Raw genomic sequence first — 27172 nt, forward strand, 5'->3', positions numbered from 1 at the left:
ATTCAGACTTGACTGGAAAATGGCAGGAGTTTTGTGTATAAGCCTTGCATTAGAAGGCTCTCGGATGTCACATGAAGATTAGATAAAATAAATGAAAGGGATGAAGTGACAGGAATGCAATAATAACTGTTAGAAAATACATTTTCTGTTGAATCATTTTGCCACTCCTACGGGCAGCTCAATTTAGTAGACAATTATATCCAAAAGAACATTTACCAAAATAAATGTTGGTATTTTTCTAGCCCCCCAAAATGTGCAATGGCTTTCTGCAACCATGTTAGCCTATGGATTAGTAGAAATTATATTTAATAATATTAGAAATAATAATAATTAGTAGAAATAATATACTTTATATCAACAGCTCACTTTCAAGATTTAAATTAACTATATGTCATTTGATGTGCAAAATAACTTTTCAGAAGTAAGTCAAAACCACACGATTTTTGACAACACTATTAGATTTCTGCACTGCCAAACAGCAGTCTTCTCCCAAGTCCCCCTAGGACAACACACATTCTTTCACTCTACTTATATAATCTGATTTACCCCCAGAGATGGTGATGCAATATATTGCTGTCATGGCTACACCTTGAAGCATTTTGCATATATTTGTTGCAGATTCTGCATGATCTTCTGTTACAGTATCAGCCACATAAAAGTGAGTGCGGCTTTGAACTAATAACAATCAGAAGAATCCATCCAGCAGAGGAATGTCTGAGGTTTATTATAACGGTCTCTTTTTTGTTGAAAATTTAACTTGCCAAATAGATGTGGTCCCTGAGTTCCTGAATAACTATCCTAAAATTTGCCTGAAAAAACCCCCACTAATATCTGTATTGGCATATATATTTACATAATCCATAACATACATGTCTATCGCAATGCAGCATAAAGCCATATAATATTGTGGTCCAGATTCTGTCATGCTCTCTTATGTTGTGCACCCCTTACTGCAGTGTTTCCCAACATGAGTAACAGGTCTCCTTATGAACAAGTTATGCTAAGCAAGGGAGGCAGACCCTGCAGTTCTGGAACAATGACCCCCAATTCCAATCTAACCACAGCTGGCAACACCGAATCTTGGTAAAATGGAGCTCGAGTTACCAGGGAATTCAGTATAATATGTGGAAAAATTTTTAAGCAGGCATAAGGATCAACTTACTGGCTCTCCCATTGGTCCCTTGTCTCCTGTGGTTCCAGGAGGCCCAAGCAAACCCTGGAAGATTAAAATAAAATAAAAATCACTGGAAACAAGCTGTTTCATATTCTGTGAAAAGCCACTTCATCTCTTATTTCTGCTCACTCAATAACTTGCTCAGAAACACCCAAGAAATATGTGCAGCCTTTTCTTCTGGTTGATGTACATTGCCACATCACTAGCTCCTGTGGCAGGTGAGGGAGCCCTGAATAAATCCTTCCTCAGTTTCTTTACATACAGACGAATCTTAGCTGATCCACCATTCACCAGTTCCTCACCATTCTCCTTAGACTCTGTGCTGCTTGTGTATGCAAACTGGGCCTAAACACAATGTTATGAGTGTTCTGCCCTACAAACTGTATTTGAGATGATCAGTAAGGTTCACAGCCCACTTTTCTTTCTGCTCAACCTGGCTCATAACATCTCTGTCTCATACTCTCTTCTAGAAACTGTAGCTGTAGGAGTAATAGAGCAGTATTTTGTAGTTTGCAATAAACGAACTAATTCCCATCATTTCAACCTAATGCAGCTTTGCTTCATTCATTTCCATATATATATAAAAAAATATAGCTAAAGGTCCTAGTTAATGAAGAGGAAATGAAAACCCATCATGTCAAGGTGAGAGGCAACAAGCTCCTAAATCTGAGCAGAAGAGGCAAGAGAAGTACAGTGACAACCAACATTATGAGTCTCAATTTCAGCACAAAATCACCCCCATTACTGCTTTGTTTCTGCTTTTCTGCTTCCTTCCTTATTGAAAATCTGAAATTCTGGAAAGATTTTCACCTTCTTTGTGAAAGAAAGCCTCAGATAGAACATGTTAGATTTCCATTGAAAAACACCCTAAAAGGAGGAACTTTCTCCTATACATGTGATATACATTTACACATTTTTCTACATCTATCCCAACATTGACAGTATACATCTACTCTAAAATCTATCAAAGAATTATTTTTCTATCTCACAGTGACCTTCTCCCTTAAAACTACAATAAAACTAAAAAAAAAAAATGAAGCAACTTCTAGGACCCCCTTACTAACTACAATGGCCATTTCTTCTGCTGCAATTTGCTATCATATTGTATTCTGTGGCACATCATCCATGAAAACACTCATCTTGTAGCAGACTAGACCATGTTCAGACTTACTCTCACTTCTGCCCCTGTTTCTTTGTACGAATAAATGCAAACCATACTATCAGAGTTTTCCAGCTGCTCTGAAGTTGACAAATTCCTTCATACCTGAGTGTGAAACAAAGTATGAGATTCTGTGGCTTTTTTTTGGTAGAAGTACTAGAGAATTTTATACTCACAAGTGCACCCTGATCTCCTCTTTCTCCTGGATTTCCAGCTTTACCCTGGTCAAAGAGAAATATTGAAAGACAATGCTGGCTTTAGATAATTTCCAAACACAGCTCAGAAATTAGTAGTAACTGTTAAGGCTTCTTTTAAGGATTGGCTCCAATACTTACAATGAGACCGGGGACTCCTTTCTTTCCTGGATCGCCTCTTTCTCCCTGATAAATAACCAACAATGTGTGAATTCTATGTGCCTTTGCTAGATAAGCTGTATACAGTTGCTGTCAGTTTAAATGCTTGGTGACTCTGCAAAAAGTACAGATTCAGGCTTAGATGGGCTTATGCCATAATAAGGAAGTACCTGAAGAAGGCAGAAATTTGCAAATCTACTCCTGGATTAAATGGAACTCTATGGATTCTGACATGCTGGGTTGTTTTTTTGTTTGCTTTCTTTTCTTCTCTGTTACAGTCTATCTCAATGTTTTGTATAGTACTGACCAATGCAAGTGCTCACCTTAATGCCTTGTGTTCCTGGTTCTCCTGGAGGACCGTCTAGACCTCTTAGCCCCTGAATATTGAACAAATGATTTGGAACATTAATTTTGCATTATTTTTGTTATCATCAGAGAGATGCAACATAAGCTTTAGGAGAGGGGAAATGTTTTGTTAGCATGAAAAACAAGTTTCATTGTATGTTAAGTGTGAAATAAAGCTTCAAAGAATAAAGTAAGTTTCTGATTTGTTGAAACAAAGAAGAAAAAATTTTTAAAATATGTAAACAAAATGTTCAGGGTCTTTGTTGGAGTCAGCTTGCAGGATGATATTTTCTGCTCTCTTTTCCATTCACTTTGTGTGCATGCAACAGTCACATATTTACAAGAATTTAGATGAGCGCTGGTTATATGGAGTGCTTGCTTTTGAGCATATTATAAGTTGTATATACAAAAATCCAGCTTGCTAGTAAGACTCTAAAACAGGCAGATAAAGTTCTTCCATTAGTAAACCAGTTTGAGGCAAGATTAAAAGCAATTTATAATCTTGCATAGTGAACTACTCTATTGTTAGACTAAATTGTCTCTTGAAAATTGACTTTTTATAAGCAATAGATGAACAAAGATAACCTGTTATATTATTGTATCACAGTATAGCAAATATTTATTGCCAAAATATTCAGAAATGATTATTTAAGATTGGAAATCTAAATCCTTTAGTTTACAAGCAAATGAAAAATCCTTAAAATAGATTATGAGCATAATGGAAAAGAATATTTTATCCATGCTGACTTAGGAGGTTACTTCCATAATTCTAAACACCATCCTGTTTCAGTATGGAAAATAAAATTAAAACTAGTTAATAACAACCTAAAACCAATGATGACTTTAAAGCAAGAGCTAGATAAGTATCAAGACAGAGCCAGGCTCTTGACAGTAGTATGCAGGAGGACGATAAGCCACAACAGCTTTCCTGGTGGCATCTGGGCTGGCATCAGCAGGAACCAGTACACTGCTATGGCAGTGCCTAGAGGAAAATGATCTGCATTTTCATAGTGCATTTCTGAGTTGCAGAGAACCTTACATCTTGGGTCACGGTTTATAGTGCAGGGCATGCAGTCATGACTGATCTCCAGAGAATTGTAATACTGTTCTAACAGGTAATAATAGGGACTTGTAAAATGACTTTATTGGAAGCACATCTGATTTCATTTAATTACTTTCCCCTCAAAAAAGTCTGTGACTTCCATGTCCCTCCTGAAATTTTTGAGACAAAACATAGCAGAATTCTGTTCTCTCTGACTTGGATTTACTGATACACATCAAAACCTCTGTCAGAACAGACGGTGAGAACCCACCCACTTCTCTCTGGAGCTACACTGAAAATGTCTGGTGAGTAACTCGGGAAGAGTGTGTATTCAGAATCATTTAGGCTTTCCTCCTGAAACGGAAATCTCTCAAGAAAAGGCCTTTCCTGTGAGCTGATATTTATAATTACAACCCCTGGCAGAGTCAGAAATATCCCACGAGAAGCTTATCTGCCAGCATTTCAGCACTGCTGCTTCTGGCCAGCATGAGGGAACACACACAGAAACCATAGGAAAATGAAAATGAACAGGCAGGGAAAGCTGTCTGAATACTTTTTATACCTCAGTAACTTGGGACACAGCTTTTGTGAAGCAATCCTTGGGTTAGCCTGTTTTGGTGTAAGCCAGGACTGAGTATTTAAAGGCATTTTTTTAAGTTAGAGGAGAAAAGAGCCTACAGAAGATGACACTCTGGTTTGCTGCAGAAAGGTCCCAAACCAAAACATACTGAAGTTTGTGGAAAAAACTCCAGGTGACTTCAATGCACTCAGAGATCTGAACCAAAACACTAATGGTGTTTTTAAGAGTGATGGAGGCCTTTATAAGAACAAGACTAGGCCTCACATTAAGATTATGTAACTGTGTAAGCTCAACAATTGAATTATTACGTAGCATAATTTAAAAGAAAGCTAAACATCTTGATCAAATTAATGTCAGGTTACTGCTCTGCGCTTTTTCTGTAACTGCTATCTATAATGCATGCAAAATGTGTTGTGGCAAAAATTCAAGGCAGAATAAGCAGGTTTAGAGTCCTGTGATCTGATAGTCCTTTCAGGTGAAACGTCTCAAAGAATGGGAGGAGAAGGGACAGGCAGAAACTTTTGAGATGGAGTGAGGACAGGTCATTAAGCTGGAGGGCAGAAAGAGAGAGAAGCTCACTGAAGAGCTGCACAGGAATCACCTACGGCAACATAGGAAGGGGGAAGTTGAGAGTGTTAAGCTGAACAGGATAATTTTAGTGTCTCTCAGACTTTTAGATACATGACCTGTCATTTGTCTTTGTGCATCCTCCACAGGGCTGATCAGTAGATAGAATTTCAAGATGAAATATTTAAGGAGGAAAAAGGATACATTTTGATTGTATAGATTTGTGTAACAAATTTCTTTCTAGACTTTATCTTCTATCATTAATAATATTAACAGATAAATTCTTTGAACGCTTTTAAACATAAAGGAAGCCCATATTTTGAGAAATGGTCCTGTCAGGAGACTGCACAGGATTCTCAGTCTGTGTTATGTGCTTCACACAAAACCTTTCTGCTAGTCACACAGATCTCCACTTCAATGGAGTTCACATCGACAGCCCAATCACTAGGAAGAGAATGACAACTGATCTGATCACTAATAATCAAGTGAAAAGGCCTACCATTCAAAACACCAACCTTCTACTATATAATTTTGAATTGAAAACAAAGTAACAGAAACCAGCATGATGCTCAGCTTCTGGCTCTGGGCCATGCTTGCCTTTAGCCTACCTTTAGCCAGCCACAGAACAGAGTGCAGGAATCCAAGGGGAAGACAATTTAATATTCTAACAAAAGCACACCATAACATTCCTATAAATAGTATAGTGTGACTCACTATTGGCACAGATTAATTGGATCTGTATCATTTCCTACTATAGCTAGTACAGAATGAGACATACACATGATTTGCCTGCTGTTATTTAATTTAGGTTACAACAGAGCTGAGAAGTAAGGCTGCCAAATGATTGCTACTACTTTTTTCTTTGGCATGGGTTCAGCTTTGTTTCTAAAATGGAACATACTACATTGAAAACTCTAGGATGATAAGCTGAGAAAAATTTCATCTAAAGAAGGCAAGAAGCATTAACTCTTTTTGTTCTTTCTCATCCTGCCTCCTAAATATAAGGAGAGTGAAAATAACATAACCACACTATGTAGTTACTTTTCTTTTTTGGTGGTTGACATGGAAGAATATTAGAAAATGACATCAATTTTAGTCTGACTTCCTTTGAACAATTAAGACAGATAAACACACTCAGCTATTGATATATCACAAAGCACACTGGCCGCTTGTTTCGCATAACTCTGAAGTGCACACATTTTTCTAGGTTCCATATTCTAGGTGAGAAGTATGAAAGATACCACTCATTAAAACTGACTGCTGATGTCCTTAGGTTGTTTGGTAACTGAGGTTTTTCATGCCAGTACAGACACAATTGAAGCAGAGATAACCCTTCTGGCTGCTACAGACATAAGCTGCTGTTGCCTGATCCCAAACTTACAGCACTTCGCTATGTTATTTATCTGCGCTTTCAAAATTTAATTTCATGAGCTGCATTCCAGGAAAGTAAGAGCAGAAAAATTACTGCTTCTGAGCTTTAAAACACCAAACATCAGCCTGAAGAATACTATCTGCTAAGAATCTTAGCAGCTATTGAGAATTTTGCTTAGGTCTCACTCATGAAATGCATCTAATGATACAAGACCTCTTCCTCTCAACTTAAAAACTACAGTTGTATTAGTTGGAAACTATGGTATGAACTAAAAGCAGAACCAGTCTCTGACACTGTGGTTTTCTTCTCCATACATTAGCAAACAAGAACAACAAAAAAACATGTAACAATGGCTTCATGGCTGTCTACACTGCTACCAGTATGTTTTCCAGACTAATATATTTCTTCATTCGGGTCATGGAGAGAAATTCCTTCTCTTAGATACAGATATTCCCAACCCCCAGAGTGTCATTCTGCCATTGAAGTATCTACAAAGCTATGATTCCAGCTGAAGTGCATCAAGTCTCAAGCATGAGCTGAGGAAGCTCTGTGCTGGCACTATGCTCAGTGGCATATCCCCCCAAATCCCCTGAGAGCAAGATACTCCATAGACTGACTCCTAGACAGCCCGATTTCAGCTGGCCAGAACTCCCAGGCGTACTGTAGACTGAGCAGCTGGATACTCTCAGGCAGAAGTAGGCTGCTGGGTAATCTTGGATACGAACTGGTTGCTGAAAGGTCCAGAATTTATGAGATGAAGGAATTCTACTCTGTGATAGTGCTGAAGTAGAGGGTCAGCGCTCCTAAGACTTCCTGCAGATTCCAGCTGTGAAGATGGGATACGTTCTTGTTTCACTACACAACAAAGGAGAATTTCCATATGCTTCTATTTAACTTCTGTATGTGACTCTGGTATGCATTCTTCTGAGGCCTGCCACACAGCTTGGAGTTCTGACACTTCTCTTTCTGAATTCAGTGATGACAAACCCCAGGTTTCAGGGGCCCCTGGATATTTTCCTTATGCGAGATTCCACTTTGGGTCTGATATTTTGATCTTGAGAGCAGACAAAATTCTCAGTGGCTTCAGTGGGAGTTTATTTGCAGAGCCTGAAGACCTGGGTCTCCTCTGAGACCCTTTTCCATGAAGCATTCCCAGTCATGCTGGACGGAGGCAAAGGCATGAACCACAGCTCCAAACTGGGACTTCCACAGAGCTTGGGATGTTTGGGATTTATTTTGAGTGATCTTTAATTATAAGCAATGTACTCCATGATGTGCTGCCAAAATCACAGAGACAGACTCCCTCAAGGATTCTTGCCTCAGTTGGCAGAAGATGTGACACTCCTTAAATAAAAACTATCTTCTACCTTCAAAATAGAATCTAAATCAAAATAAGTCATTCCCTCATAAAAACAAATCACCAGGTAGCAGATGCTGCTGGGAGGGAGAAGAGCCTGGAGGGGAGGACTCACATTCATGTCAGTAGCTTGGCTCTGATTCCAGCTCTGGTGACGCTGGCAGACAGACTTGCCAGGAGGGAAGGATCAGAGGAGGAGTTTAGAAGGGAATGCTATGTCCAGAGGAGTTCAAATGTACAACCTGTAGCAGTTCAGTACCAATCTCAGAAACAATTATTTACATCAAATTACTTTTGGGCTAGTGTTCTACCTCACTGCATCCCATAGGCCACCACTCAAACTGAAATGCTGGTGGACTAACAGGACCCAAGGAATTTTCCTTTTTAGATGAAGGTCAAACATCAGCATTTTACAGTGAAAATGACTGCGTATGTGTACTCCTCATCTGATGTCACTGACTTGTGTGTCCTGATTCAGCATAACACTTCAGCATGCATTTCACTTTCAGACATGCTCCTACTGAAATCACAGAGAAGTAAAAGTGGTGCCAAGCTGCTACTTCTTTTCAGCCTCCCAATTGCTTTGCATTTCTGTTTTGATTTGCATTTTCAAACCTGCCTGTGAAGCAAAAAGGCTGTTGTTCCCTTTGTTCCTCTAAACCAAAGCAGAGATTCACACTCCTGTCAGAAGGCTGCCTTAGTTACTAACATAGGGCTCCCAAGAGCTCCTGGAGCCTCCCTCCACTGAACACATGTGTATAAACACCTTTGAACACTGCAGGAGCTACTTCTCTGCTAGCTGATGCCTGGAACTGGATGCTCCTGCTTACACCAATTCTTGGCAGTTCACTGTGCTTGTCAGCGGGGGTAGATTCTTGCCCTCTGCAGCTAATTAAGGTTTGTCTTTGAATTTTGTTAGGTATGTTGCATAAACAAATATATCTGCATTTCAGTTTTGCCTGACAAACAGGCCTCAATAAAGTCATTTTTCTGGGCACTGATAGATTATGTTTGTGTGACATATTCAGTTCATAAAATAAGCAGGTGACCTGTGAGATATGGGAGGCATTTGCTATTTCTGCATGTAAAATTATCAAAGTAATACTGAGTATTTCTTAGTGTGTACAATTTTGTGTTTGTTGTTTTTTTTTTTACAGATAATTCATTATTAAATTAAAACGTCTATTACTGAATTAGCAGAAAGAAATTTTTACTAATATATCCTTTTAAATAGGCTTTAAAGAACATATCTATTGTAAGGGAAAAATTAATACTATTTTCAGAAGACCATACAGATTCTCTCTGATGATGGTGAGTATGTCCTTTTCCATGAGCTGTTGAGATAACTCTATAATCCTGAAACCCACAGACAAATCTCTAACTAATAGGTACTTCAGACAAGCACAATAAATTTTAAGTGTATGTAGATACATGCTCAAATCTGCTTTACCCATTTAAGGAAATTGAAGTCTGGGATAAATTGTACTCTGTCTGAAACTAAACAACAACAACAACCACCACCCCAAACACTTGACATTGCCAGCTGGAAACCTCTCTAATACAGGGTAACCCAGAACCACTACTGCAGACTTTTAATAGAAATTATACATTTCATATGCTGCATTTCACAAATTGTTCCTACAAACTGCACCATGAACAAAGAGGTAAATGAAAACAAATTTCTTCTGAAGGAGGAGGAAACTATACTACAGAAGGAAGACTCATTTGAAACATGTGAAGTTTCTCTTATGAATAATTCTGTAGCCTACTGTGAAGTTGCTAAGCATTATATATTTTGAATATACAGAATATTCAAAATATTGTATATTTCAAAATACTGCATATTTCCAATAGAATGAGTATACAAAATAGTGTTTAAATATACTATATTAATAGTCAAATATATATAATATATTCAGATATATTATTTTGAATATAGTGAAAATATAACTCTTTACTGAATCTCTTATTTAATAGCTTACCAATCTTGAAAAAGTAATGTAGAAGAATATATAGTTAATAAATTTTGTATTACCAAGTTTGCTAATCACAATGTTTTCTAATCTAAAATCTTATTTAAAATGCAACGTGTGCTTCTCAAGTATCTATCTTTAACTGGAGTAAAACCTCCAGATCTTACAACTTTTCAAATTTTACCATGTATTTTCTTAGAAAATATATGTATTGCAATAACAAAGGAGAATAAAGGAAGGCTATAATTGTATTTTGCTGTAGCAATAAACATTTCTGCTTCCTATGACAGAAAGAAACCAACAAAATTATCTCACTGACAAGGATTCAGGGACTTTATCAGGAATGAGTGGCAAGCATTGCCCGATGCTAACATCACCTGCGAAGACTGGTCCAGCTACTGGTATGAGATGTACAAGTCTCCTATGAAGCCTGGATATTCTGTCAAACTGCTAGGTGAGGCTGATGTTAGAAGGGTGCATCTTCACTTCTATTCTCAACAAGCTCCATAAATCCAGTGAGAATACACTTGCTCATGCTGCAACCAAACCTATCTATACTATGATACTGGCAGTGCTTCCTGCAGACACCTTGAGCTCAGACTGCAAAAACATGACCTAAAAAACTCCAGACAGGAGGTGGAAGTGACTGGTGAGGTTGATGAAGGAAAGCGTTTATGAAAATGATGTAGCCAACTATCCCCAGGTAACAAACTGCAATACTCTCACTGACACTGATTTTATGCATCATGATCAAATGCTTGTACAAAGTGATGTGGACAGGCTCCCTCTTCACTTATGTGGGCTTTGGATTAGTGTTTTGTACACAGTGGAAAAATGGTTCCCACTTCCCTGATAAAAATGTATGAAATGGGAATTCTAATGACAATCTAATCAGAGGTTTGAGATTCCAGCATGTACTATCTTCTGACTTTGCTTATTCCTCTCTCAGAACTATGTTTGGGTGGTTTTGTTTGTCTTTCAAAAGCCATAAATGACATGCAGATAAATAAAATAGTCCTTAAAACGCTGAAACCGTCCAATGGTAGTTATAAATGCCAACATTTGAATATTTACGTATACAGAAAATAAGGTCAGTGGTGATTTTGGTTCTGGTCCTGCTCTCAGCTCGAATCAATAGCAAAACCCCATTTAATTGTAATATGAGGAGAAATGAAGAGTTGTATAATTTCCTACGTGGAAATACTAGTATCATCTGTCTGATTTCAGTACAAATGGCTCGAGTCCAGAGGACAGAGTTGAAAGGAAGCAACTGTACATGGGTTACACATCAGATTCATATTGGCAATGCACTGTTCTCTGCTCTAAGTAACACGAAACAGCAATATTACTTACTCTTCTTCCCTTAGGTCCCTGTGGGCCTGGTGGTCCTCTTGTCCCTGAAGGTCCCTACATGTCAAATAAACTTATTATTCATTGTCTTCTATATGCAGATTTCTGACAATTTCAAGGCTTATACACATTGAGCAATAGTCAATGCAACCAATACAAATCAATCACTTTCACTCATGGTTCAAATTCAATTAATTGCTTTGATACAATTTATCTACAAAAATCTAAGTAAGAGACTCTATGTAACTTTATTCTGAATAAGAAACTGTGATGTGACTGTTGGATAACTTACTTCTGTCCAACATCCCCAAATTGCTAAAGGATACTTGTATTTCAGCAACATTATGTTAAAAAACCCTAGTAATTTCTGAGAGAAGTTTCTGTCTGTACTGAAGACCCATAGTAGCCAAATTATAACACAATTATACATAGAAAATTAGAATAGAATTTATTTTTGCTTAACAATGAAACTAAACACATAATGAATATATTTAAATTATATTAGGCATCCATGAATTAAAAATAAAATTGTTGTGCAATTATAAACCATCCTTAAAAAAATTATATTCCCCTACTTGTCTCAACTAAGTGATTTTTAAATCGATGAGTAAATGATGTAATTAGTTTTCCTGTCTCTCATGGATCATTCTGGTGAAGAGCAGGGGAACCAACTTTGTGTCCGACTGGGTAAATTTTCATAACAGTTTTATAGACTGGAGTACAAATTAGAAACCATTCTTTAGCTTCAGCAGAGCAAAAAGTCAATTTGAAAATGGTAAATTTTACATCAAACCAAAGCACCACTTTATACATACAGGTAATCCATCTGGCCCCATAGGTCCAGGGCCTCCTGGAGGTCCTGGGTAACCCTAGAATTGAAATAAATATAGAAAAGACAGAACCATTTTATCAAAATTATTATTATAAGAACAATAAATCCAGTTACTTACCTGAAAAATTGGAGGTAAGTTAATTAAATGTTTATTCTTACAAAATTTATTCCTAAAATTTTGTTTAGAAAACAGGTATTTGATTGGATGTAACCCAATAATCATTAAAGCAACCTAAGTTTTCCCACACACAGGCACTAGCTGACAGGGATGAACTAAAACAAAAACTGCTGAGTTCTAAATGAATTTCAAAATCCTCACACCAAGGCTGTGACAGTAGAAACAGAAAGTGGACACATCCTGGGGCAGGCAGAACTGGCCAAGACAAAATGCCAAGAACAGATCTTGTCTGAGGGCTATGATGACTTACTAGTGGGAAGGGCTCTCACTGCTATGACTTAAGTGGATTTACCTATGGCAATAAGCATTACTAATAGTTGAAAAAAGTAGTTAAGTAAGATTGGATCCTATAGTAATAAATCGTCCTTTATTAACCTCTCTAATAAGATCAAAAGCAGCTCTAATGGATCAAAAGCAGCTGGTTGAAGGTAGATCAAGATTAGAGAGATTTAATGAAGCACCAAATGCTTCAAAAATTATTGCCTCCTGCTACATAGACCATGAAGTTGGTCTGCAGCCTGAGGGTACTTGGTCTCTTCCTTGCCAATGGATGCCCAAAGAGTAATTACTACAAATATTAAAAAATAACATCCATTTCCCTGACAAGAAGATTCCCCACTGCACCACTCTCAGGCCCACATCTGCAGTCTCTATGCCAGGCTGCTGAGATTTCACCACTGCCTACCACATCAGTATGACATGACGCAGGATGCAGCATGTAGTACGTTGCCTATAGTCTCCCTGTCATCTCCTTGTAAAGAGTTAAGTCTGTAGGTGTTCTCTATACATTCAGGAGCCATCACAGTGCTCACTAGCAAACACACAACGAAACCCTAACCACTTTCCCTTGAGAACTTCAACATGAACGTGACAACAGGCACATATGTATAGTTTTTTACTTCTGTGCCCCAACAACCTGCCTAACATGATAGTGGCCTCTGCACTGTCCAGTGCTGCTTGAAATGTTGCATCCTGATTTAGGACAAGTGGTATTGTCAGGAAGCCAGATCTCCCACAAGAGTGGCACCCAGGGGCTGTTTGGCTACTGCTGTGCAGTAGAATTAGAGGTGATGCTAGTTACCAGTCTATTAGAATAACCTGTGTCACCCCAGTCTACATAGGAGATTATTTTACTTTCCCTCCTTTATTTATCCCTCCTTTCAATTAACTGTGTTTAATTTTTTTTATGTAAGACTGCTTAGAGCCATTTTACAAAAATACAGTTGCTCTCCTACTTTATTTAATGGACCACTTTGCAATGTCACTTCCACAGAGGGGATAAAGCTGCTAAATGAAACTTCCTAGGAACAACACATCAGAAATACTACTCTTTTTCCATAAGGCTTGCACAGTCAGAAGAGTGAGAATTTATTACTGTTTTGGAAAGTAAAATGCCTTTGTAAGTAACATAATTATGGATTCTATGTTACTTATGACTTACCATGACACCTTTCTCTCCAGGAGGACCTACTGGTCCTGGACTGCCTCGCTCTCCCTTTAACAAAAAATTAAGAAGAAAATAACAGTGAGTGCACTTTCCCTAACTTGTTCCATGTCCACTGAGCCAGGCATATCTGGCCAGCAAGGCTAACCTGCTATAACAATACCACAGCAATCCAAGAGGTCTTTCGTGAGGGTTGTAGCCCATAATCTAGAAGACATTTGGCTGCTAAAGGGAACCACTTTTTGCAGTGCATAACACCACTGGTTCAGGGACTGCCCTTCAGAAACAGCACAGAGATCTTTTTTCACTTTTGTTGAATTTCTGCACTCCTTCCTCCTACAAGCCCACCCATATTTTGAAAAGATGATGAAATGAAGTTTCTCTGTCTTCCCTTTTCCTAGAAGACTGAAGAAGAGATTTGGTACTACATCAGTCTCTGCAAACTGCAGCTAGCAGATCCTTTTTCTCTTGGTTGGGTGCATCATATTTATAGTTCTGTTCTTTAATCCATAAAATTCACCACAGCAAACAAACGAAAAAGAAAATTTTGTTCCTCTCTCCCTCATTTATTCAAGTATGTGTCAGGAAAGCTCAGGTCTAAAAGCAAGACCAGCCCTTCAGCAGCTGCTGCGGAAGCAATGGGAGTAGGGGAAGTAGGAAGGGTCTCTTTCTTGTCTTACATACTTTTATTCATATAACACCTAGCCCAAACACCAGGCTTGGCAGTAGATTGTCCCCATACAAAGATCACACTTTTATTGCAGATAGCATACATGACATAGTGATAACACTATATTTTATGTTGCATACTGTAAAGACACATTTCTTTAAATAATTATGCTGGAAGTATGTTTGTCATTTAAATCCAAATAGCATGTTTACATTGTACTATTTAACCCATAAAAGAGAAAGACAATAAATTCTACAGAAGCAGCATAGCAATGACAATTACTGCACCATGAAGAATCTCACTTCCATTTGCTGATGATAGATTAATTAGTCTTTTACTGCCTTTTCTATCCTAGCTAAACTAGCAGCAGTATTTCAAGGTAATCTTTTTGGGCCAAGTGTAATTATAAAGAAAAAGAATCTTTTGACACTAAATACTTAAATGATATTATGATTAAAACCATATGAGACTTGTCTCAATTTTAGTTTTAACAAACAGTGCTTTCCACTGACGTATTTCCTTTCATAGATTATATAAATTATAATTAGATTTTCATGGAAGTTCTAATACATTATTAAGACTTTCTCAATAAAATATCTAAACAGCAGTCACCAGTCTAGGTGAAATAATTCAGCCCTACAGGGAAGAAATACAAATGGTGCTGGATCATTCTGACAAACAATTATGTTTTTATTGTAATTGAAGCTGACATGCAGTACAGTAATAGTTTCCTGTTTTCCAGTTTTAAAATAGTTCACCTAAATAAAACCATGTCAAATATGCTAAAGCTATTTATACCGTTCTAGTCATACTGAGTCCGCCAAACTTCACTTTCATAAATACAACTGTTACTACACAGCAGACAAAACTAACAATGTAGTCTTCTCTACTTGGTTAATGCATACAGCCAAATTTTACCTTTCTACTTTTGTCTTCAACATGCAGCAGTGCAAAACCAGTGACTACTGTATAAAATAAGTATAATTTATTCCAGTTTCCATGAATCAATAGTAGTGGATAGTAATGTAAATGCCATAATATGAACAAGATATCAAATTTATCAGGTCTAAATTAATTGCCAAGTAAAACCAAGGATACTAGATGCATACCTCAAATAACAGCATTTGGATTACCATTTATTGCATCTGTGTTCTGAAATAGCTACAGGAATATTAGCTTTGTCAGTCGTCAGTAAACAATCTCTCACCAATATTTTATCCCCCCAACGCCTTTCAAAGCTGATTTTTGCTGCTAAGTAGTCAGCATTATTGTACCTTTTCACCAAGGCTTCCAGATGGCCCAGTTTCTCCAGGTAAGCCAGCTGATCCCTATACAAAAAGTAAGCAGACTTTTATTAGTGTGATGTCTACATGAGTTCACGGGTGATAGCTCCCCAGCAACCTGGCAGCAGAGCACAGCACATTTCTTCATCCCAGAGAACCAGTGGTCTATTTGTGTAAGTGCTCCTGTGGGGAAGTGAGGACTGCACAAGCTAACCTAGCTTACAATCCATGCAGGAGGATCACTGCATCTAGACACATCAACAGTAAATGGCTACTACTAGAAAAGAAATTGCAATAATTTAATCATCATACTGTGCTGCCAACTAAGATCTGCCACTGAACGCAGTCTTGCAGTGCAAGACTTTACAAGACTCTATAAACATACAATTAAAGGTGAAAATTGTTCTGTTAGAGCTTCAGTACGACCACAAATTTCAAGAGGAATAACTTCAGTGGAACAAAGTGAAAGCCAGTCAAAACAAAAATTATACTGGATCAGGTGTTGTCAGAATTTTCCCTTTAAGACTTGTAGCCCCAAATGCCTTTGAAGTCAGGGGATCAGAGCCTTTCAGTCCTTCAGAAATGAAACAACTCTCTCCTGAAGCTCTCCCACAAATTTCCACTGGATAGAACAAGTACCACCATATGGGATGAGAAACATGAGAGGAAGTACTTCTAAAAAGCTTATTACCAGTGCTTGCAATACCCCCTTTATTATGAAACTAAAAGAAAAAAATTATAGTGCAAGGTCCCAACTGCGAAAAGTATGACACAGTGAGCTTGAAGAAAAAGCAATAGGTGCCAAGAGTACATTGCATGACTGCTCATGAAAGATGGCAGAAATGTGGAAGCTCCTAGTAGTGACATAACACACAATTGTCTGCAACACTTTAAAAAGCAAAAATTATTTGCACTTTAAACAGTGCAAATAAAACAGCAATTGACACGTTGGCGTTGCTATCTCTATAGGTGTAGGAATGTACTAGCTTAAGTAGCACTACACTGGTACTTAAGTGAGATTTTTTTTAAAAGCGTTACTTCTGAGCTCACTAGACTGCTCGTATTCCTTTCAAGAATCTAGTAGTAATTTATTCCATAGAAATAATTTCATAGTGGAAAGACAACATTACAGACTGAGATCTCTGCTTTGAAAAAAAGAAAAACTTTTGTAGCTTTTACCTGTATAATTTCAATACAGTTTGGCCTCAAGTACTTTAACATCACAGGTACAAAGTAACTAAGGTTTTATGATTGCTTCTTATTTTCTTAGAGTGCTAGCTACTCTGGAAATCTCATAGTTCAAATACATTGCAATGCGCCATTGATGCAGCTGCCTTTGAGGCTGACAATACTGGCACAAACTACTTTCTGGAAGAGGCTAAAGAGATAAGCAGGCATGCCTATAGCTGCTGGACTGGTGTATTATGTGTGAGAACTTGTATATTATATGTCAGAACTGAGACATCTCTTGGCTTGGCAGCAGCCAAAGATTCATCCTGGTGATACTGGCACTAAGGAGATGCCCAGACGTCACTGGCAGGAATGAGGGACTTTTGTGACGACCTTTGAGAACAAGAGCTACCACTGCTACCAATCATGGCCAACAGTGGGTCTCAGTACCAGGCAGAAATCTGTGAGACAAAGAATTACCCTGTACTCTTGCTCATCAAGATAAGGGGTGCGTAGCTATGGTTTCAAAAGGCTAAAAACTAATCACTTGATTGTCTTATTCCAGAAAGGACAGAAGACATAATCAGAGCCAAGATGTAACTCAGACCTATTCTCCTTCCACAGAGACACTCCTGATCTCCCAGCCAATGCCACACTGTTTACAGGACTGAACATGCTGATTAGAAAGATGGGCAGCTGTGCCTTGCACCAGCAGTGAATCATTTACTATACAGCCCCGATCAAGCCCCCTTTTCAATTCAAAAGTATTGTCTTTCAGACTCAGTTGCTCTGGTCTGAAAGAGAAGGAATGACTGGGAAGCAGTGACTGTGAATGTGCTGTTGTATTACCCAGCACATTAGGACTAGCCTACAACACCTTCCAGAGCGGGAACAAAAGTTGGCTATTAAATAGAAAGTTTGCTAGACACTGGCCGTTCCTCAGAAGAAAATAAGGAAAATTTACAGTAAAACCACTGAAAGAAGAAAGTGGATTTTTGTTGATGCAAGAGATAGAAAAGAAACTCTGCATGAGGGGAAGTGGATATGTATGGAAAACAAAACAGTAGTCAAGATGACAAAAAGAACTGAAGCCAGTGAAATGGTAAAGGCAATAGGGACTTCAAGAGGAATGAAGAGGAAAGAAGTTCATGACAGGTTAACTAAATGTTTTTCCACCCCTCCATTCAAAAGAGAGGGCAAGCATCTAAGACTGAGATAAAGCTAGGGCAGGTACATGTAGAGGCAAGAAACAAGAAAGCTTACTTTGGAATATAATTTTGTTCTTTAAAACAATTAGTCCCATACAGTGAAGAGAAAGTGCCATCAGAGAGCAAAACATCTTGTTCCATCAAACCATAAGGTGATGTGTTCTCTATGGACTTTCTTAAAGATCACGTGGCTACTTAAATCCCAGATTTGGATTGGCTTACTATAAAGTACAGCCACTAGGACTTGATTGAGGTTTCAACTCTCTCCTTCTTACAGAAGAGAATGAATACTGTCCAAAGCAGGTTTGTTGAGTCAGTGTTTTCCAGCATCCCTTCAATCCTTTGGGGAGCAGTGGTGGATTCCAAAAATTGAATGTATTAGGCAAAATAAAAGTAAAGCAAAAAGCCCTGAAATGTTTTTAAAAAAATCATCGCCTTATTAAAAAAAATAGTAATAAACTTCCATTCACAAGGATTTGTGTAAAACTCTCCAGTGACAATAACAGCATTTTTAGAAACCTTCATGACAGGAGCATTTTTGTGGAAAATTAATCAGAGACCAGATCTCACAACTAATACATGCCTGAGAAAGACAAAAACATCTTACCAGGGCACATGCTCTGTGTTAGAAACTGGACTGTAGTTGAATAATTGAAAACACATTGTACACTTAATGCAAATCCAAGTATGGGCTAATCCATTGAAAAGCGTGGTAGTGAGAAATGAATATTCAGCTGGTTCCAAACATTCCTGTGGAATCAGTTACCTCTCAGGTTCTATGCTAACACATTCTTTTGTGATAATTGAAAATTTTCCAATCCAATGTTATTTTATTTAGTTTAGCATTTTTTCAAACATTTTTATTCAGCATTCTTCTTACGAGATGACATAAGTAAATTTACAATATTATCTTTCCACATTAACATTTCTCTATGAACTTTTTCTTTATTTCCAATTAATTTTCATTAAAATTTGTCCTGAATCTGTGCTGAATCACTTCAGTCCAGATCCAGTATTCAGCAATATCATAATCTCTGCCTGTTCATTAAGATTCCCACTTGAACATTTCTATAAGAGCTCATCAACTTCATACTTCATGAAGGACTTTATACATTTTGGCACAGTACTCAAAAAACCCAAAATGAGCCAACGTTTAGGTTTGATTTTAACACATCAAAATCTACTTGAGGTTCCTTGAAGATTCAAGCCAACTATCTATGTTAAAAAGACAACCAAGGATGACTGATAGGAGGAGAAAGAAAAGTGGATGCTCTAACAATCAGCTTCTACTATTTCATACCCAGCACATAGATAGAAAAATACCCCTACAACTCGTAACATTATAAAAATGAAGTTCTAAAAAAAAATATTAACCTAAGCTCTGTTTTGCTAGCCAGATATAATGGTACTAACAAATATTTTAAAAATCAACCCATCTGTGTGACTCTGGTATCATAGGCACTAATACTGGATCTGTTCATGCATGCTTCTAACAGATGTGACCCAGATCAGGCCTGGACAGAAATTAGGAAGAAAGAATTATTCAGGATTTGCACTGGCTGCTATTTGGGCTTCATAGCACCTGCAGTAGAACAAAAGATAGCTGATCTGTGAGAAAGGAGGTGTCATAGACACTAGTTGATACCTGCTCTGGAACAAAAACCCCTGCTAGTCATAGATTTCTGGGTGAATTTGTACCAGATCAGTGATCTGATCAAAAATAGCATATTGCTGAACCACAGACAGGCTTTTGAAACCAAAGACTTTCAATAGAGCCTTTGTGTAGAACATTTGCTCACTACTGTACCAGTATCAGGAATGAACTAATTGGAGCAGCTGTTAATATCCTGCACTTAGAGGTAAGAGTAACCTGAAGTTTTAAAGAAAGCCCTGTCTCCAGACCACTGGGAAAGCTGAATAAAACTAACCAACAAATAAACCAGGAAAATAGTTCTGAAAATGTCACCTAATTACCTAATTACACTCTAGTTTCAACAAGGTCTTCTAGGTCAACAGTCTGGTTTTTTAATGCCCTGCAAGACCTGTTTACAAACTGACTGCCTCACCAGAAAAAAAAGTTTTGGCTTTTATCAGCCCCCCCCTTTCAATTTTTTTTTTTTTTTTTTTAAAATTACTGAAGTGTTTAAAAAGGATTTTCATCTTTGGGGAACAGAATGGAACTGGATCAATTTTGAAGGTTATATTTTCTCATAGAAAGGACAAACTGGTAATTTGGGTTCTCTGGCCAAATAAAGTAAACTGATGCCAGTTTACTCACAATTTACTGAGAGTTGAATTACTGAATCAGTTACTTTTGAATCCCTTAGTGACTAATACTACATTTGCCTTCTGATGGCACTTCAGTATGAATTACCAAAATACAAGACTAGACTAGAAAATGGCTACATGTTAGACCTTGGCATCTGAGGAGCTCTTGGCTGACAGCTGTGCAAACTGCTGTATGTATGCCACATAGCAATACTAGCTTTGGGTTGTGTGGTTCTTTTTTATTATTCAAGGTGGTTGTTCCACCTCTAAACTTTAGAAACTATTCCCTACCTCATAACCACAGTACTAAAAATGGAGTGATGATAAGATCTGTAGCCACTTTACCCAGGATTATGTTGGGAAGCATGATATTTGAAAGGCAAATGCTGTTTTCTTCTTTTTGATACTGAGATCTGGCCATCTGTTTCACTGGCATTTTCTGTCTGTTGAGAAAGCTACTTGGTAATCAACCAGAGATGATAATCTGAGTGAAAATCTATGCTTTGTTACTGCCAGTGAAAGAGGTGAATGAAAGCAGAGATGCACCATATTTGCACCTTGCAGCTGATGTTTCACTCAGTTTTTTAAAGGACTCAGAACTTCAGCTACCTGAATATTTGAAAGGCAAAATGTACTGGCACCATTGCTTAATCTACAGCAGTTTTAGGAAAGAAATAAATGGCTTAAACTTTGCTTCTGGTAACACCAATGTAAAGTAGGGTAATTCTGTTTGATAGTGTAATGCAGATAAACACTTGCATTTAAAGGAAGCTAGCTTATGAAGTGGCACCAGGATGTGCATATTGGCAAAACACTGGAAGCTAAACTGCAGAAGCCATGTGCAGACACTATTCCTCTATATTTTAATTCCCAAACTGATAGAGTACATGAAATACATCAGTTAAATTCAGACAGTAAAAGGGACAAACAGTAAAAAGACTAGATGTGTGCCAATATCTAAACTATTACTGAATAAATTTAATGCATGCTAGAACAATTTATCCTTGATTATTGCTAAAATAGCCTTAAATGTTTTTCTCATATTTTAGTGCTGTAAAATCACTTGAGCATGAAAATAAGTACAGATATAAAGCTAAGGATTGGGTGGTGGGAAAAAAACACAGTTGCAAAATAACTACCACACAAGTAGCACGTGACTCCCTGGAAAGGCTAAATTCCTCTCGTGGTCAGGGGAACAGGGGAGGACTGTAGGCTTTTCTGACATTCTACTAGATCTGCATTGGTTCCATTTGTATGTGAATCTTTTAAATGACTGTGATAAAAAGGCAGCCTGAGGTCAGTACTATAGTGACAGTCAGGACATGGTTCACTTGCTGGGAAGGATACTGCATTTTATACAGTCTACTTGCCATAAGCAGCTTGGAGATGACTTGAAGTGAATTGAGTGACCAAACTCCACCCAAATCTGAAATACTTTCACTCTTCAAGTGACAGTCAGAATAATGACATTTATAGAAATCCTTGGTTTTGACTGTCAAATTCACACTGTGCAAAGGAAAAAAAAATTCTTCTGAAGGTAGCTATTACTCCAGAGAGTCATATCTTGGCTGAACTGAATTGTGATAAAAGTTATTTACATTTATGCATCTAACAGATCTCACATGGAAAAGATTATCCTTCTCTTTGACTGTTCTCAATGGTGCAGGGAGCGTTGACTTATTTAAGGTGTTAGTCCTAACTTTCAAAACCATAAAGTGTGTGGGGCTGTGGGTATTCTGTGGGATAGCATGGCAGCTGAAAATAGCTGATGAGGAGCACTACTAACAAAAAGTCCTTCAAAAAAAAAAAAAAGCAAGAGCTTGAAAAAGCTAACCTCCAGATATTGTAACCTGTTTCCCCACTCTTCTTCAGAGAAAGACCTAGCAGTGATGATGTATCAGTTTACCTAGGCTAAAAACATAACACAACATATACACAACATAAACACAGAAGTATCATTAGTACCATTCACCATGAAGTCTTCACAGAACTTACATCAATCTGTATCCAACAGGTTTCTGAAAGCAGCTGAACTAGTTCCTTCTTCTGAAGCCCTTGGCAATGCCCCATGCATTGATCAGTCTTTGAAAAAAAAGGTTTTCCTCAATTGATTTTTCTTTTGGCCTATACCTTACAATTCTTGTTTGCATATCCCCAAAGCCCAGACTTTTCATGATAGTTCAAAGAACTCCTTCTGTCGAGCATCCTGAAAACATCAGTTAAAGCTCATTTAATCTTTTCTTCAAGCAAAAGGAATTGCAGTTTCCATTCTCCATGAATTAAGCATCCCTGGTGGCTAATCCAGCTAATTTTTACCTCTATAGGAGATGTGGTAATTGCTTTATGAGAATTCTCAAAAGCAACTGAACTGCTAGGCACATGGCCTGACTGCAGCCTTGTCTTGCCTTCCCACAGACTCACAGGCTGACCATTTTCAGTCTGCTGTGGAGCTGCCATTGACAGCCTGAATATCACTTTTTTTTTTTGTTTGCTGAACCACAACTTTCTATTCTTTTTAGCTTTTTTGGGGGGTGGGAGTGGGTAGGGGGGTGAAGCACTTCTCATTTCAGCTTGGTTTCTCTCTGCTCTTTCTAAAACTGTTTGCAACTGGGCAAACTTGCCGACATGTAACTTTTCCAGGTCTTTGAAGATTATTTTTCAAGGATTTGTGTTCATGAACTCTGCTTATTTTAGTTTGTCCTTTTGACACCAGTTGTACATGCTGCAGCTGACAGTTCCACCCTTGGACTCTGTCTCAATATGTGTATGAATGTCAGTGATTTCTAATTCAGAAGTGTATGGGGCAAGGGCTGAATTTCTGCAATGAAGCCAGCAAGGAGAAATTGGAATTAACTTGCACTTAGCTATTTAGTGTGGCGCAGTCTGAGTAAACACTAGCATTACCAAACAATGACACAATCCTGACAAGCAGCTGTTTTAAGTTCAGATGCGTTCAATTTTGTGCCATAAAAGTTGAACAATGAATCATTTTCTTAAGTTATACTTGACACTTTAACACAGACAGGTCATTTGTATGAGATGCCTGAAGCTGGTTTCCAATATTTGCTATCTATCACTGGATAGCATCTGATCTAATCGTACAAAATCCAGTTGCATATGTCAGCAAAGTGAGATTTTCCTCCTCAAAGTTTAAGGGCAATTTTCTCAGTAGCTGAAGCAGTTGTTTCCTTTGGCATGACATCCAAGAGATTTTGTCTCATTAGCAGTGTAATTTGCTCTGCCTGCTGTCCCTTACTTCTCACTATCTTAACCAGCCCCTCTTCAACTGGACCTGATGGTCCTGCAGTTAACTGAGTATCTTGCAGCAAAGGACTGCTGCCGGCTCCTACCGCAGCTTTGGGCTCTGCTTAGCCAAGCAACACCACCTGAACCTGTCTGCCTTCCCCTTTAAACAGGGCATATGCTGTAGCCAGAGAAACAGTTTTTGTTGTAGGACTCTCTTAAGGACTAGCGTCTGAAGTTTGATCTTAGGCACATTCCTGAACTAGTATTAAAATGTGTGTCGTTTTAAGCTTATAAGCACAGTGAACATTTTATAAATTTAGTCTACTCAGTTTCCACACTGGACAAGCATCCAGAAATACTTTGGCAGAAATGTGCTCTGAAGAGTCAGCAGCTTCATGTGATCTAAGAAATGTTGGACAATATGGCTTCTAGTCTATTGACTAAACTGTATTTCAGCTACCTCACTAGACTGAATAACCAATCTCCTGCTGTTGAAACTTCCCTGCTTGTGCACAGTTGCCATCTGTATTTTTCTACGCAGATATGAAGCAGTACTTGACCTGGAAAAGCTGCTACAGAAAAGCAGTAACTATTTTGGCATCTCAGGCAGCAGTGACAGATGTATTAGTCAAAGACAGAGATGGATGATACCAGGAAAAGTAAGAAAATTGAAAGAAAAAATAAAAATATTGGTACAACTGTTTGGTATCAATGTATCAATAGCAGACATGCACATGTGCTTTATGTGATAATTTGCTATGAATTCAACATTTACAGGATTCATTATGGCAAAATTCCTTCCTTTGGCAGCTTCAGGAAATGTACTAGTTTTCTTTTGGAGAACTGAATACTGTGATGGATTCCCCATTGCTAAAAAAACAGTACTATATATTTCAACTGTGGACTTAGAAGTATGCATCATATCCTGTAATATAAAAACTCAGTCAATAAAGATCATGAATAAACAACAAACAATAGATAAGCCAAAAAAGGGGAGATATAGGGGGTTGTGCAGAAGGAAGAAACCATACACACAGAATTTTATTAGACACTGGAATTCCTATCAACTTTTTAGTATTTTTTTTCCCTTTACCTTTATTATTAAATAAATTGTACAGTAATTACACATTGTTTAGTGCTGTTTGTACAAATCCTCTTTGCATTTGGTGTCACCAAGCATCTGGTAACACAAACTTCACAAGGCATCGGTAAGGACAGATGCCTTACCTTCTTTTGGGCTCCATCTCAAAATCTGTCACAGCAGCTAGTAGCATTTGTACTTAGCTCTTGTACTTTGTCTTTTGTTTTTCAAACTTTTTTTTTTTTTTTTGTGTGTGTGTGTGGCATCCTTGATTCCAGAGATGTCCTGGAGTCATCATGTATGCCACCAGAGCCAATATTGAATAGCAGGGAGTGGATTTATCTTTGTATTAAGAAATTTGTATTCTCTCTGCATACCAAGGGGAAGAAAAATTACTTGTTACAAACAGAAGCTGGAAGTAAAAACTGTGTCCAAAGTGTACAGAAGTGAATATTTCACAACAGGACTCACATCTGGAAAACCATTTTCTACATATGAGAAAAAACATCCTCTTCCCACTAGTACTTTTCAATTTACTTAGGAAAAGCTTAACTGTTACAGATTACAGTTGTGAATAAAGTGAAGGGAAGGGATTTTGAAAAGTCTTCCTGTGAGTTCTGCTGAGTGTGTTTGAAGGGCTGTCTCCTGCTCTTGGTGTTTTACCATTGGCCTTAACCACAAAATAATATATATTATCTCCCTAAAGATCACATAGTGGCTGTTAGTCCTCTGCTGCCAGATAATATAAAGGTAATACAATAGGATCAAGGGCCTATGAAGCTCATTTGATTAAAATGCATGTACATAAAGCAGAAGACATCCTACAATCCACAGATAAAGAGTATTTATCAATAGATTATAAACCACTTCAGTTCTTGGGTATCTCATGTCATCCTCTATCATATGCAAATTCTTGAAATAGCAAGTGTGGGAAGTGGTAATTAGTGATGGGCCATAATTATCTTTTTTTATAACACTGTAACAGGGCTGCAACACCCCCTCTTTTGGCACGAAGAATATTTTTGTTATTTTATTCTTGCAGCTTACGCCTGACTACGGTTAGGTAGTAAGTATGAATTATTAATCATCTTAATTACATCTGTAACTTGTAATCATTGATTATATATTTGAGATAGTGAATATTACATTTATATTAGAATGGAGCTCATTCAGCTGTGAATGATATTATGTTCATACAAAATACCCAAGTTGTGGAAAATGTGTACACTGAATTCAAGCTTACTGAGGAGCAAAACAAATCCCGTGACAAATCCAGAAACTTAATGTTAAGTAATTAGCTTCTTTACTGTTTTATGTACTATTATAAATGTAGTGATTTAAGATTGAGCTTAGCTTTGTCTTTTGGTGACAATTTTGGTGCATGTGGCACTGTACAACAGAGTAAATGCTATCAATTTTCCCTAACATGTTACTGAAAAACAGAATATGTAATAAAAGCTTAATTTTGCTCTCTTTTGGGGAAAAAAAAAAAAAGTGTCATGTTGACAGAGAAATGCTGCTTGTATGGACAGCAGATTATATTACTGTGTCCCAGTACAGTCATTTATGCATCTCTCCATAAAAGCAATGTAGTGTTATGATGTCCCATCTGTTCTCCTCTACTATGACATCTTCATTCTCCAGTACTCATCCATGTTTGCCCTAATCATTCAGCAATACAAAAATCCCCAGATTTTCCAAATGGTGTCATAAGGAAACTATTGCTTTACAGGTCTGATTATAACCTAAAAAAAATGAAGGTTTTGCTATGTATAAACTGCTGAACAAAGCTCCAGATTGAACTGCTGCTAAGTATACTCGCTATGTTTAGAGATGTGCTGGCTGACTTTTAAGTGGACCTTATGGTGTTATATGGCATTATTGGTTGTGTCTAAGCAAATACTTTTAACTGACAGAGTCCAGGTCCTCAGTCCCCTTCCCCGGAGCAGAGTCTTCAAAGCGCACAGAGAAGCTTGACTCGACTTACAAGAAGTTTGGAAAATTTCAGCAGTAACCAAGCATTTGATGAGCTGTCTCGGGTACATCTGCTTGGTATTTTGCGGACTAGGGGGAGCTCACTCCGACTAAGTTGAACAGTTTATGTGATAGCACAGCACTGAGCCCAAACCAGTGTATGGTATCTCTCCTCGGCATACATTAACTCAAGAAACAAAACCAATTTCATCATGTTATACACAACATCTGGGTAACTCAAGCATGGGTCAACAAGCTCACACCTGCTCATAATTCCCAGACAAACGTTAAAAATACAGAAGGGCAAGGGATGATATTAAGCAGAGAGAATTGCAAGGCAGTATATTTAAGTGATAATTATCAACTAAAAAAGCATCTACAATGGAAGAACTGGGAAAGATAACGACTTGAAAAAAGAAGGATTGGAGGCTGTGAATCACTAATTGAATAGCAACATGTTATTGCAAAAATGGGCACGTGTATTCAAGAATATGGCTTGTAAGAAGCAATTTTTCCTTTCTCTCAGCAGTCTGAGTTTGGACAGTA

General features: G+C 37.8%; 1 protein-coding gene across 1 annotated transcript in view; it reads right to left on the reverse strand.

The window, feature by feature from the left end:
• COL24A1 (collagen type XXIV alpha 1 chain) overlaps positions 1-27172 on the reverse strand; it is a 148410-nt gene that overhangs the window by 39617 nt on the left and 81621 nt on the right. Inside the window, exons 27-34 of the mRNA XM_074833197.1 lie at positions 15671-15724; positions 13724-13777; positions 12088-12141; positions 11276-11329; positions 3010-3063; positions 2669-2713; positions 2510-2554; positions 1163-1216 (exon numbers count right to left, since the gene is read on the reverse strand). Of these exons, the coding sequence (XP_074689298.1) occupies positions 1163-1216; positions 2510-2554; positions 2669-2713; positions 3010-3063; positions 11276-11329; positions 12088-12141; positions 13724-13777; positions 15671-15724 (414 nt within the window). The remainder of the gene's footprint in view (positions 1-1162; positions 1217-2509; positions 2555-2668; positions 2714-3009; positions 3064-11275; positions 11330-12087; positions 12142-13723; positions 13778-15670; positions 15725-27172) is intronic.

The sequence above is a fragment of the Strix aluco genome, chromosome 8, assembly GCF_031877795.1.
Source record: "Strix aluco isolate bStrAlu1 chromosome 8, bStrAlu1.hap1, whole genome shotgun sequence".
In the NCBI taxonomy this organism is placed as follows: Eukaryota; Metazoa; Chordata; class Aves; order Strigiformes; family Strigidae; genus Strix; species Strix aluco.